Source organism: Ammospiza caudacuta, chromosome 2, assembly GCF_027887145.1.
Source record: "Ammospiza caudacuta isolate bAmmCau1 chromosome 2, bAmmCau1.pri, whole genome shotgun sequence".
In the NCBI taxonomy this organism is placed as follows: Eukaryota; Metazoa; Chordata; class Aves; order Passeriformes; family Passerellidae; genus Ammospiza; species Ammospiza caudacuta.
The window spans coordinates 70453532-70468413 of record NC_080594.1 but is presented as its reverse complement, the minus strand read 5'-3'; the positions used below and the strand labels follow the sequence as shown (position 1 = coordinate 70468413).

General features: G+C 34.2%; 1 protein-coding gene across 2 annotated transcripts in view; it reads right to left on the bottom strand.

Moving 5' to 3' along the window:
• Positions 1 to 328: 328 nt before the first annotated feature.
• Positions 329 to 14882, bottom strand: part of PIBF1 (progesterone immunomodulatory binding factor 1) — a 106193-nt gene continuing 91639 nt past the window's right edge. For both annotated transcript variants that reach the window (XM_058823442.1, XM_058823433.1), the window contains exons 17-18: positions 2896 to 3072; positions 329 to 628 (exon numbers count right to left, since the gene is read on the bottom strand). In XM_058823442.1, the coding sequence (XP_058679425.1) occupies positions 572 to 628; positions 2896 to 3072 (234 nt within the window). In that variant the 3' untranslated portion in view covers positions 329 to 571. The remainder of the gene's footprint in view (positions 629 to 2895; positions 3073 to 14882) is intronic.

Sequence of the window (14882 nt, the reverse complement as noted above, 5' to 3'; positions counted from 1 at the left end):
TAATTAGGATGTATTTTATTGCTTCTTCAAAGTATTTTAATGCCTGTTTGGTTATACAAATGACATCAAGTGATGAACTATAAATTAAGGCCAGTAGGAAATTTTGTTTCCAGCTGACATGAATTTCCTTTATAGAAAATACAATACTAATGCATGTATATTTTGAAAATTTCCATTAGTCAGAATTGTTGCAAGGAATGTGGCATGAAACACAGGGTCCAGGAAAAACAATATAAAAAGGCTGAAACATGCATTAATTTGAACACCCTGAATAATGCATCCTTTAACTACCCAGATTATAATTTGTAGAACACACTAGTGTTTATTTATCTTTAAAATTCAAATAAATGTTAGCAAAATTATTGCATGTATAATTTTCACACATTTTATTCACATGAGAGATCTAGAAATTATTTTATGAAGCATAAGAGTATTTGACAGTCAAAAAAGAAACAGTTAAAACCAAACCAGTTGTTTGCTTTTACAGTAAAATGAGCATCACTATGGTGAAAATAACTTTCTTTTAAGAAAAGCTCCCCAAAGGATTATTTTGAATAATTTTTGAAAAATGCTATGCTGATGTTTTCTTCTTCAGTTTCTTGTACCACACAGGTACCTCTTTATTTGTCTGTAAAAGAAAGAACATTTATTTGTGAGACAGTGAACAAAAGAAAAACATACAATCTACATAATTTAAACAATCTACCCAAGTCTCTGTCCTTCCTATGTAGTTCAAAGTTGAGTTCTTTGCTTAAATGCAAATATCAAAACCAAAATAACCCATTTAAAGGTACTATTACAACATACCAGTATTAAAACCTTCCCATTTCCAGGTTATAAAAAGCAGATTTTATGGTGAAAATGAACTAATTTTTAAAAAAATATACATGTCACAATGAAAACAAGCATCAACTGTGCCATAAATAGGTTTCATTTGAAATAACATCATCTATGTTTTCCAGCTAAGAAAGGAATAGATCTTAGAAAAGAGATCTTAGGTGTGCAAAAACTGACCAACATTTTATGCAGAAATATAGTTCTTAAAAATATTTAATTGAAAATAAAAGAATACAGAAGTTTTCTAACTCTGTACAAGGTATTTTAGTTGCAGAGAATTGTCTGTGAGCAACTTTTCCTTGCCTTCATAATCCTATGGGTTACTGCTACACAGTCAGGATTGCTTGTTGCAAATTCAGTGGTGGTTTGTATAAAATAAAATAGTTTAAGTTTTAATAGAAATAGAACAAATCAACTGGAGGTGGAACAAGGTAAGGACTATTCTGCTTCCAGGGTTGGGTATAATCTCTTTAGTTAGTGAGCACTGTCTCAGTCTGTTGTCCCTAAACTTATTCCTTTCTAGTTCCCTTTTCTGACTCCTCTCTATTCATTTTTTCTTCCAAAACATAAAAATAATTTAATTTAAAAGTCTGCTTTATTATTTTTGAAGACTCCAGTTACATAAACAAATCTGGTCTATTTGTTCAAGCTTTTAGAATTCTGGAAATTGACCTAAACTGGCAGGATTTTTACAGGACTACTGATTTCTTTTCCTATCTAAGAAGAAAACATGTGCCATCTGCCCATTTTCAGTTCTCTGCTCCTAAGTCTGCAAAGGCTAGAGTTTTTCACAGAGAAATTGGTTACAATTTCTTAATGTAATGTCTTCCTGTATTCCTACACAATTTCTATATCCCTAAGCAGGACAAGACAGATTATGCAAGGAAACCCCAGATCATTTTCACAAAATGTTTGCTTATGTTTCGGATCACTGAATAGCTCCATCAAAAACAAAGTTTGGGCAGTATGATTTAGCACTACCAAAAGGACTGTGGATGAAACAGCACTGGATAAGCCTGTGTTTAGTCTAATAATGCTATTCAAGCAGAATTTGAACTCCTAAATGTCCTCATGTCATGTCCCAGAGATGCTACTGTTTCCTACTTTTTGTGTTATACACCCAATACGTGGGTGTGCTACACTACAAACTTCCTATTATTTAAGACACTGTATGTTAAAGTCTCTATCAGGAAAAAAAAAAAAAAAAAACAACAACAAAAACCCAACAAAATAAGAAAAAAAAAGAAAAAAAGAAAAAAAGAGTTCTCTTTGGACCAAATCAGCACATATGTTACGCAGTGTGGATACACTCAGTTCACCCCAGAGAAAGGTAGCATTATGAAGTTTGTAAATAAGAGTAATGACTTGCTTTGTGATTCAGCATTTCAACTTGGCTGTCTTCAATCTATTAGTTCAGACACAGTCATAGTCAGAAACTTCTAAACCATTTTCAGGAAACTTTCCAATACCAGAGGCACTAAATCTGAAGAGGGCCAATTCAAATATTAAAAGCCAAGTTTTTAGTTTGTGAAGGAATAAAACAGGGTTTTATACTGATTTTATAACATCAGGCTTCCATAGCAACAGAAGTGATATCAATACTGGTGTTCTGTTTTTTATATATATTTAGATACATAAGCACATACATATTAATATATATCAATTTAAGCATGCAGAAATACACCTATTTCCTCACTCCTGCTTCTTAATATAGATATGTACAAACTCCACTTACATACAATCATAGTAGATTTAAATTAGTATACATGGTCTGTGAATCCCTACAACTATTAAAATCTTGCTAGCCCCTCAGTGTTGTAATACAACAATGGTATTTTTTAAAAAAAAGAACTGGTTTGCTGTGAGCTTAAGATATAGAAAGTAACAAAATCATTAAAAAACATCAAAAACTCTAATTTTTTTCCTTGACACTGACTGTTTCCATAAAGAGCTGAATTAATTACACATCTCCCTGAAGGATGAATCCACTTTTTTTTTTTTTTTAAAGTTAGGAGAAGCATCAGAAGTTTTGGCACTTACTCTTATCACAGTACTTACAAATAATGTTGGCTTAGGTGTAAATATATTTTCTTCTTCATGTTCTGGCAGCAGTTTTACCAAAGGGATTGATTGTTTTCCAGTTGCACTTTTTACACCAATATGAGACTGAGGTAGATTTTGTTCACAGCCTTTACCACGTAGAGTAAAAATAATCTGCTTCATTGTGGCTAATTCCTATAAAACCACAAAAGAACAATGCTAAGTTATTATGTTAAATTACATTTGAACCTATAAATATTTATTTGTTAATAATAAATTTATATTCACCAAACATAGATTCGTAAATGTAAAAAAGAATATATACTTGCTATAATTAAGAAGATTACTACTTAAACCCTAGCAAAGTAAGAAAATAAAATAGGCACAGAAGATTTATAAAACTCAACTTTTGTCTTGCTTAAGGCTGTAAAAGAGAACATTTACTGTGTAGTAAGAAGCACATTATATCTCTTTTAACTTCAACTTCCATTCCACTTAAAAGAATTCTTTTGCATTTATTTTTTCAGGCTGAGGGTCTGTACAAATCTAATTTGAATGACTTTGGCAACTTGTACTTTTGAGCACTGGGTCTTGCACAGAAAATTATAAATACATTACTATTTCTTTATAATCTGGATATATTTCTTTATATCCATATTAGAAAAGAAGAATCAATTAAGAACCTTTAGAGGATGTACAGTAAAAATAGGATCAGAATGGAAAATAAGTTTTGTGAAAAATTAAAGTTTCAGTGGGGAAAAAGGAATGAGAATATATAGAAATGCAGCCTTTTTTTGGATATCCTATAAAAACAATTTGAATTAAAAATGTAATCTTTCCTTAATACTTAAATCTGAACAAACCAGATTATTCAAAATGTACAGTAGAGTGATAAAGGAAAAAACATAGCATTTTCTGACTTTAACTGCACATCTTCTTTTGTCATGTTTCACCACATCTACATCCTAATGTTCCCTCTCCCCCCCATGTAATGGTTATGATTACTATAAAGTAAGTTACAGAATGTAAAGAGAAGGAGAAATAATTAATGTAAATTAATTATTATTATTACTATTAGTAGTATTATTTAGAGCATTCATTATTGTAGAATTAGAACATCAAGATCAGTAGAAAAGCCTTTCAATGTAAATTTTAAGACAATTTTACATGTTTTAGAACATTAATGTTTTTGTTTGCTTGCTTTTTACAAATCGTGTTGTCTTCAATAAGCAACAGTGTTACTGTATTAGTCTTATATATAATTAACATTCTGTCTCATCTCTCAATCAGAAAAGGGTAATTTGTGTTTATAGCTGAATGACAAATATTTGTTAAATCTTACCTATTTAATACCTGCTAGAAAATGTCATTGATGTACATTCTATTTTCATTGAATTATTAGTAATGAGTTAAAAAAAAACATCAGCCTTTTAAAATACTCCTGCCATATGCCTTCTCTCTGTCCACTGCTGCCTTTAATACAAGAAACAAAGTCAAAAGAAACATGCTGAAGCCTTTAAATTGTCGAACACTAACTGAGTTACATGAATGGAAGTTACACTCCACAGACCAGCTTTATCGAGTGTACAAATTGTTCTTGTATCTCAGTCATTTAATATTAACTATTTGCATAATTCAGCCATGTGTGGTGGCATGTTGAAACAGCATGACTGCAGAGCAGCTGTTTAAAAGGACTGCATAGCTGATGCCAACATGTTTTTCAAAGTTGTAAACTCTGCAAAGATGTTGCCAAAGCAACACATAGACAGAATTTCTTGATGAAAATAACTCAAGCAAGTATATAGCAAATAAATACACCATCACAGGAGATTAAATTGTACATAAACAATGTTTTGACATTAGCAAATGGTGTTCCTATACTTAAACTGTGTTATTCTGTGGACCAAATAGTTGCACCTTTGAACAAGGCAAAACACAAAAACGGTCACACAGATTTATTTCAGAAACAGAGTAGCAACTTGAATGTGTAGGGTCAAATTCTCTTGTGTCAAGATCCACTTGGCAGTTTAAAGTCTTCTCGACTTAATAGAATCTGTCCTGTACTTGACAGCACTGTGTGTTTTCAGACTTGGAACAGGCTCTGGAGAGTCAGCTCTCACACAAGCTTCCCTTGTGACAGGAGGATTCTCTAATGTGAAGCTATAGGAAAGAATGACAGGGAGTGGGGATGAAAAATTAGTCCACAACGAAGAAGCTATTTTGGCATCACAGCCAAATTTATCATACGGATTTAGCTAAGGTTGTCTTAATATTTGTTTTAAACCCCCTCCTCATTTAGTAAGAAAGACCTTAAGACACTTGGCAAAATAAATAGCACACGAAACACTGAATCCAACAGAATTACTGGTATGTGTACTGCTAAACAAGAAAAGAAAATTGCCGCAACATATTTGCAAGAGATTTGCTGTAGTCAACAAAGGAAAAACTGAAAACAAAACTCTGTCTTGAACTGCAGTAATTTTAACCATCTCTTCAGATTTCTGTGCTCCTGAACACAATCTTAATTCTTACCTTCACTTTTTCAAACAGTCATGAGTACCTGCTACTGCTGGCATGCTATCTTGATTCTGTAAGTATTATTTTCCAATCCTAAAATCCAGCAAGTTGATTTAGAAAGCTAGCAAGGAAAAAGTAGCTCTGAAGATTGTACTTAGCAGAAATATGTGAACTTGTTCCAGTGGGAACAAGACCTTCTGAAAAAAGGGGAAAACAGGTAGAGGGTTCAAAGGAGAAGGTAAGAATCTTTTGTGGAAAAGGACAGGTACTAGCTTCAGGATAAGCTAAGTAAAGGAAGATGTGAAGAGAAATGGATGAGTAAAATTCTACTTTTTACTGTGTGAAGTCCATGTTTCTATGCCCAGGCAGAGCTGTGCACATTGTTTACTTACAATATCTCCTTCAGTTACTCAGTGCACTGTAGAAAACAGTGTTGCTAAAGCTCTGCATTTCCCAATTTCTCTGGGGAAGTATTTGGTCTTTGCCACGCTGGCTCCTGGACATATAAGCCATGCTACGCAAGATACGTGTCACTGTTTTGAGGCTTCCAGGTTTGAGGGCTTTGGCTTTGGACAGCCAGACAGAAATCCTTCTTGGGAGGATTATGAGTACCAACACCTCGGAGTGGATTCACCCAGCTCCTCCCTGGGTTGGCTTTACACCTCTGGCCTCCCTGTCACCAACCACGGGAACACAAGCACCCACTCACCGCTTACGCAACATTCCGTGGGGACATGGCAGTGCAGACACATGGAAAACAATGCAGTTGGCAAAAACCAGTGGGTTAAGATGACACAAGGAAAAAAGTAACCTGTGCAGCTGGCACAAAAACAGTGCTTACATACAATTAGTGTCACCCATACAAACAAGTATCAGGACTATATTATTAAATATTTTGAAAGTCTGCCCACAGCTACCTGATGAATTTTTGTTAAGGATGTTGCTCTGTGTACCAGCACAAGTCCAAAAAAATCAAAGTAATGAGCTATGTGACACATTAATTGGGATTTCACTCGAACTTGAAACACTTAAATTGCTGTATCTAAACATAAGTATCTAACCACGAGCTAAGAATCTAATTTTCTATTACAGACAATGCAGATTGGAAAGTGACTCTATTCAGAAGTGGGACACTGTTGGTGTTGTAACATTAGTCTTGCTGATTAGGCTGCTGTTAACTATAAAGCACAGAAAGATACCTCACCACAGACACCTTCATTTTGATACCTAAATTTAGTTGTGATAAGCTGGATCCATTTCTCACCTCACTCTCCTTATCATTTACTTTTCTCAGGCTTCTACTTTGCCTAAAACAACTTTAATCCTGAATAGCCAGTGTGCAATCATACTTCCCCTTGCACACAGATTTGAAGTATCAAATTATTTTCTTAAAAGGAACTAACTGTGTTTTTAGAACAAGATTTCACACCACAGATTATCTACTTGGTAGGTTTTCCAAAACATACATAGATTTATACTTTAGGACAATCTAGCATCCTGTATTCTACTTATGGATATTAATTAATATTTAGTAAAGATTACTTGAACTATAAAGAATACTTGATAATTCTGCATCATAACCAGAAAAGGAGTTGGAATTCAAAGTAACTGATTAGAATGAATGGACTGAGAATACTGGGAGTGATGTAGCAGGAGGTGAAGTAAGGTAACATGTATTGCATTGTAAATAGTATCAGAAGAAACTACTTGCTCATTTCCATTTATTTTTGGTAAGTTATGTCCAACAACCTTAGTTAAAAATAGCAAAAGCAATTTTGTGTGCCAATATAGAAGCGGAGAAGGAGATACAAAGGTTGGACTCGATCTTAGAGGTCTTTTCCAACTTAAGTGTTTCTATGACTCTTTATTAAGGTACACAAAAGGGATAGACAGCAGTCTTTTCCACAGTGTTCATTAATTAAAATGTCTTCTAGTTTGGAATATTTCCCAAGTTCTACCTTGCTAATTTATTAGGCTAAATAATGGTGTTGAGGAACTAACTGGAAATCATCAGCCTTTAAAACAGTGTTAAAAGAACCAAACTGAAGAAGTGTAAGTAATTTTTAAAAGGTAAAATAAAAAAGGGTATTACCTACTCATACTTCAGAAAATTCAGGGACTTTCTAATGATGTTTGAGCTTAAATTAAAAGTAAAAATAAGCTGTAGTTTATTTAAAATATATTTTACCTGTCTATTATGGATAACTAAAATAGGACCTAGAAAAATGGATCAGTTTTGGAATACAAAGGATAAAATTTGATTCCTTCAACTAGCAATGCAACTAGAAGATAAGCAAATGCAAATGCAAAAATGCAAAAATAAGGCATGGAGCCATATAAAATATAAGTGTATTTTGAGTTACAGATACTATAAAGGGAACTCCATTAACATTGGTTTTGATGTCCTTGATACATGCTCAAACATACATGTACCAAAAGAGCAGTTTATGTCTTCCTAATTCAAAATTAACAGAATATTAGGTATTGTAACAAAATCACAAAATGACAAAGAACTGTCTCGTGGGAAATGACTGAGGCATAAAAAGGTGCTCATTTATCATGTAACTGATGAAGTATGTGAAAGAAATACCTACATTAAACATTGTAATCAAGTATAGTATCAAGACAGTAATTTCATTTTTTTTCAGAAAATTGTCAACAGCATAATTTTTTTTTCTTTCTGTCTCTGTCATGTAACTACAATCAAAGGAAGAAAGAATCCTCTTATGTGCACTCAAAAGCTTGCAATAGCACTTAACATTATATATGTGTATATATAGCTATAATAACTATGTAAATTTATATAAGCAGTTAATGAGACATCTATCTGTCTATCTATCTATCTATCTATCTATCTATCTATCTATCTATCTATCTATCTATCATACTCAGGAAGCAGATACAAAATAACAGTCTTAAAAAAAATAACTGGCTAACAGGAATCAATGTCATACATGTCAATTCTTAGGTTCTTACAGCAGGGAAGTCTTGCACCTCAAAAAATCTCCATACAGTGATCCTGAAATGAAGTGTTAAGTAGATCAAACCAGACAGTTGGAACTCCTCAGTAGGAAGAGATATATACTGTGTGGTCTCAAGGTAGCTCATTCTAATGGTAAATTGAATGGCTTTTTCATATCACTAAAATCATAGCAGCAACCAGTGGGTGTCAGATCCATCTGGCTCTTTCCTCATGCAGTAAAGCTCATGGTACTGCACTCAGGTAAATGTTCTCTAAAGCAAAAGTGACTCTGATAATAGAATGTCAGTTAACTGAACCTTTATCATGGCAAGTGGCATTCTACTTTAAGCTATGCATATAGAATTTAGGAATTCTATATGCAATTTACAATTGCATATATTTAAGAATTTACAATTGCAAACTTCACCTTAGATTACAACTCCATTTTGAAGCAGAGAACTTGTATTGTGGAAGCTGAACAAGAGATTTCTGCCCTACAAAATGTATCAGGTTCTGGCAGAACCACTGAATTTTGATGACTGACAAGTGTTCCCAGAGAAGAACACAGCATAAAAGAATAGCACAGAAAAACAATTTCACTGTCAAAATCAGAAAAATCAGATGAAAGAGGGATAAAACTTAAGGTCTCCTCCCTCAGGGATGCTGATCAAAAGTTAAGGTCTTTCAAAATTTGTGAGCTGAGCACTAACGTGACAATTTTAGATGTGTATTCTCACTCCCAATCCCTAAGTCTCCTGTACTGTGAGAGCAAAGTATGTATGGTCAGGACCTCCTTTGGAAAGCTGATATTCTTCAGTTTAACTGCCATATGGTCCCCATGTGGTTAAACTATAACTCAAAATAAAATATGTATCGTCTGGAGTTTGACTGTACACCCCCCATGCATGGAAGGGATTGAACAAAAAACTGCTTCACAAAAAGACTTTTAGTGCACCACAACTTGAGACCAGAGACTGGACTCTTCTCAGTGTGGAAGCCAAATAGTAGCTTGGAATGTAGCAGACTGGTGACTATTATGGCTTCATTAATTTCTAAAATAACATTAACAATAAAACCAATTAATATATTAGAACATACAAGTGAGAGAAGATAGTCATACTGGCATGAAAAACATGTTCATGGCAAGTCAGCACAATCTGTCTTCACCTGCATGTTTCCTCTTAGTTACTCAGCTATTGTAGTCTTCAAACAAGTCTGCACAGGGAAAAAGAGAGTTCAGAAATTGAAGCTACAGGTTTGTTAAAGAACCTTGATTTGAGAAACTTAAACCAGCATTTAAGAATGTTATACTCATTTGGTAGTGTTCTGTAAAGAGCATATTCTGGAATGATTTCTCAGTCTCTAAAGAATGAAAAGTTCAGGTTCAATATACAAGAGAGGATTCAGAGATAAAAAGAAAGTTTTATACTTCCTATATCTTCTTCTTGAGGGAAAATTATCTTAATCTGGGAAAAGTCAGGGCAGGGTGGTTCAGAAGGAACCATCTTCACAGTAGACTGTCTCAAGGTGTTCACTAGGATCAAGATTAATGGGCACATCAGGTGATGGTAGAGAAATGCTAAGGATATTGCCCTCTACGAAGTCCTGTGCAGTTCCTCACTTGGATCCCTCTTAGACTTCTACTGAAACTTTAGTGAAAGTAAAAGTACATTGAAATAAAGTTGTATCATTTAATTGCTAATACTAAGGTGGACAGGGATCTTTGTGAGAACTCTGATTGCAATATGGCTTTGGAACACGTGACAACTCTGACTAAAGTTTGGCTTTGGAACACATGACTGGATACTTGGTTGGATTTCCTCACATGCATCTTTAGATATCTTCAGTAATAATGTTTAAACCTAGGCAAATTAGCTTGTCTGATCCCTTTATATTGCTGTTGGTGAGAAATTAAAAAAATAATAATAATTTTGCGTATTTTAAATGAAATTAAGGTCATAATAGTAAATCACGTCATAATAGTACCTGTTTCTTTTTCCTAACTGCAAATCCCTAGATGATTTTCAGGTGTAGATACCTACCTGATATTTTTTTATATTAGGCAAGATCCATTTCTGTCACTTTGTCACTTGACAAGTAACTTTTCAAATCATCTTTACAGTGGCAGTACCTTTGACAGCACTGGAATTTACCAGTTAAAATGGAGGTAAAAAACCAAAGCTCACTGTATGGACTTTTGGCATAAACATATTTCTGCACAACAACAAAACCTGAAACAAAACCCGGTTAAACTTTTCAACATATGCAATGACTTGCATACAGCACTTTGAAGTTTGAGTATGGTACTCAAACTTTGGAGTGCACTACAGAAAGGAGACATATGTGTCATTATCAAGGAATGAGACTCTCAAACAGAAGTAGTACCTACAACGTCTCCTCTTCAGAAGTACTGACAATTCACACAAAGAACTATTTTATAACTGTCCTTCAGGGGTTTTATTCCTGCTAGAGACATACTGCAGAAGGTAGGCTATAATCTGGAATGAATTATCAGTTCCCTTTTCTGGCTGGAAGTGGAAAAAGACCAACACCATTAGCACGGATTCACAACACTGGACAGTAACTTGTCATTAATGATGGCAAGTTGTCAGACAGGAGAAAGACAGTGCAGAAATGCCATTTTGACATGACAGCAAAATGAAGCAAATGGTCAGCCAGTCCATTCCCTTACTTAAGACTGCAGATGGGTAGGAAGCAGTGGCACAACTGGTGCAAACTCAGCTTCAACAGTGGAACTCCTTGAGCTTTTGCCTATCAGGAGCAGAATCTACATCCATAACAGAGCTCAAAGAAGATTTTAACAACCGCCCATGAAATCAAGAAAACATCACAAGTCATGGTTCAATCCTTCAAGTAAGGCAGAGTGTATTTGACATAGTTGCATCCTAATTGCAGCTGTACTGGAAATACAAGAAGTCAGCAAGAATTTCAGTGTGAGAATTGCACATATGGTCATCTAAAGCATATGGATCACACTGTAAAGCTGGAAACTGGAAGACAGTATGAAATGTCCTGATCAAACAAATGAAGCTGATAACTGGGTGGTGGAAAGATGCCAGACCATATGCAGGATGTTGATAACTTCTCTGCACTACACTTAATTCACTAGTTCTCAATATCCCAGTGCATATAAAAACCTTAAAATGAACTGACAGATCTGTGACTATATGGTTCTACAAACTACTTCCAGTTTTATAAGGTGAATGCATTAGAACTGTGGCAACAATAAAATGTCCCAGTCACTGCAGAGAACAGCTTCTGTTGTTTTAGATACATAAAAATCTCTGCCTATTTCAGCTGTATCTTAAATTTGTTCTTAACAGTTTAATCTTTCTAACTTATTTACAAAAATAGGAAATAATTAAATAATTTGTCTCATAATTCAGAACTAACATGTCAAATTGTTAAGTTTTTTTCACTTTGGCATTGTGGATCAGAAATATATTTGCAATTGTAACTAGAACTAATTCTCCAAGTACTTTTTTTTTTTTTTAGCTGAGCCATTGTCACATTCATTTACTCAATATTTAATAAAAAGTATGCTTTCTTAAGTTCACCTAAGAGGAGACAGATGCTAACATGCTAATATGCTAAAACAGCCTTATTTTCATACATTATTATGTAGAAGCTACTGTATTTTCTGAAATGGTAATATTCTAGTTTAATTCTCCCTGTCTTTGCTATTTCTTACAGTATTTAAATTCACTTTCCACTTGGTAATAGTCAAATGCTATCATGAAACGTACAAAAGTAAAATTTTTACACAGCTGGATATGCAGTAGAATGAGACAGAAATATGCATAGCCAATCCAGGGAAAAAAGAATATAACATGGGATAGATGTTGAGAAAATATGAACAATTTCAGATTAATCAACAATTTCTTGTTTAAAAGTTTATCCCTTTAATTGATTCTAGCTCCCTCAAAGCCATATAATTTAAAATACACATGCCAATTCCATCCCATAATCCTTATATATGTTGCATTTTTCCTATGAAGCCTCCTATTTATTACACAACTGCTCACTGTATACACTGTGAAGGGAAAGATTATTCTTGCAAGAATATATATTAAAGATAGTAACACATTCTGAATAATACAGCTCAAAGAAAAGAATCAGTGTTGTTAAGTCCTTCCTCTTCCTAAATTCACTGCTATTTGGAATTCACTGTTTATTAAAGCTTGACAGCAACAAAATAGATAACAAAAAGATGAGAACTACTGCTTAGGAGCATATTTTTCTTTGTAAAAAATGAGCCAGAAGCTTCTCTACACTCGTTTAGCTATGTAAATGTCACTTTGTTTCTCCAAGCTTAAAGCTGAGAATAGCTCCGGGGCTTACTTGTGATGCAGAAATGTTCCTGTAATCTACTTAGAAAACATGCAGAACATTAATAGAAACTAGAATCTTGGAACATAAACGTAGCATAAGAAAAATGATAATTACTCTGTGGCTTAACATTTAAAAAGAGAGCTAAGCATTGTACATCAGCATTTTTTTAATATAAAACAAGTTGCAGCACATAGATGAGCAGGAAGTCGCTCACTTTAGAAACACAAATAATTTTGACATTATCGTGTACAATCTTTTTACACAGAAAAAGAGGGGGAAGAGGCAGAGATTGAGATTGTTTGAAGGCACCTGTTACCAATCACATCTTTTCATTTGTGTCTTCCCAACCCCTGCAGATACCCCTTCCTTCCCCTCTCCCCAACAAAGTAGTTTTTCCTTTTATCCACTAAGCTTCCATCCCTGATTAAACACGTACTGCCCTCCCCCTTACGACTCCAAAGCTTTTTATGAGCGTCTGAACTTCTCTCCACCTCTGTTTTTTTGCAGATGGCAGCTGTTGCTACTCTCCAGGTTCCTAAATCCAACATATTGGCTTTCTGTCCTAGGTTATTCCTAGTCAATCTTCTTCAGCATAACTTAATTACAGCTAAGGATAGTATTAGCCAGACCTTAAAGTATGACTAATAATGAAATGCTGAAAACTCATCTGGAATTCTCAAGGTCACTGCTGAGATGGAATTAAAATCAAGGCACAGAGAATTTATCAGTGAAGGGTATCCTGCAAAGGCAACACAAAAGTAAGAAGGACAAACTGGTAATATAGAGTGGAATGGTCAAAGTAAGGTAAAGCAGAGATACTTCAGGACCCCTTGCATTTCCACAAAAAAAAGGAAAGAAAAATAATAAAACCATCTGACTTTTCTTTTGCTCTTGTGGGCAAAAAACCAGGATAACTATTGAGAAATACCAGGATTTTGTGCAGAATACTGACATAAAGATGAATGCAAGAACAGAGGCTACTGGATTCTCAAACACTGTCAACATTAAAATTTTGGAACAATGTCATGGAATTCTGAATTCATGTGGCCATGTTTCAAATCTAGCATTCATAAGCATTTATGTAAATCCTTGGAAACATTAGCCTGATCATTTATAGATGCTCTGAAAAAACACTTGGAGCCCTTCACAAACTATGCATTTCCTAATATGACTAATTAGTAACTATTTCTCCTCTTGGTCACATGGACTCTCTCCAACCTTAAACACACTTGGAAAACGCATTTGGCAACCATTTATCAAAACCTAACAAATAAGTCAGATTTTAACATTTTAAAGATAATGAAATAACTATTTTCTGTTCTTAACTTATGCTAAACAATATTGCCTTATGCTTATCTCATTTTCTTGCATCCCACCACATCCTCTGTTTCCTAGAACAAAATAAGCTAGACCTTTAATCTCACTCACATAAGACCTCTGGCCTGTTGTGAAATTTCTTTTTATATAAAAAATACAAAATATCCATCCTACAGATCTAATAAAAACTTTTTTTAATTCACATTTTTAATTTTTAAGATTTAATCTTTAAGAGACTGGCAGGACATTGGAAAGTGGCCTTTTTCAGGAGACATTGATTAAAAAATGAATGTAAATTCTCAGAATGATATGAAGAGAAAATGTAATTGTGAAACTGCTTCCAAAATGCAATGAGTTCCTATATAAGAAGATGACTTAGAGAAAGAGTTAATTTGTATCTAGTTAGGAAAAATAAATGCTAAGGAGATTTTCTTTTCAGGCTTTTGAACTGAGACATGTAACAAACAAAAGCTGGCTGTGAGTAAGATACTACATTAGGACACATGAACTCTTAACCTCTTCCACAAATGGGGGATTTTTGGACAAAACACCTTTTCTTTTATTTTGATTATTGCTTCTGCAAAACAGGGATAGTAACAGTTTTCTGCTTAACTTGAGGGTATAATATTTGTGAGACAGGTATTCAGCTACAATGGTGAAGGCCACAGAAATATTCAGTTAATAAATAGAATTATTCTGACATATTGATAAGAAACTGTGAAAGCCTGGGAAGTGGAAAGAGTAACATGGTTTTAAGGGAAAAGCATTAGGTTTACTCATAAATGGTGAGTTACACATCACACATGGAATGCTCTTCACCTGCCAATTAGAAAGTAAGTTCAACATAACAGGCGCT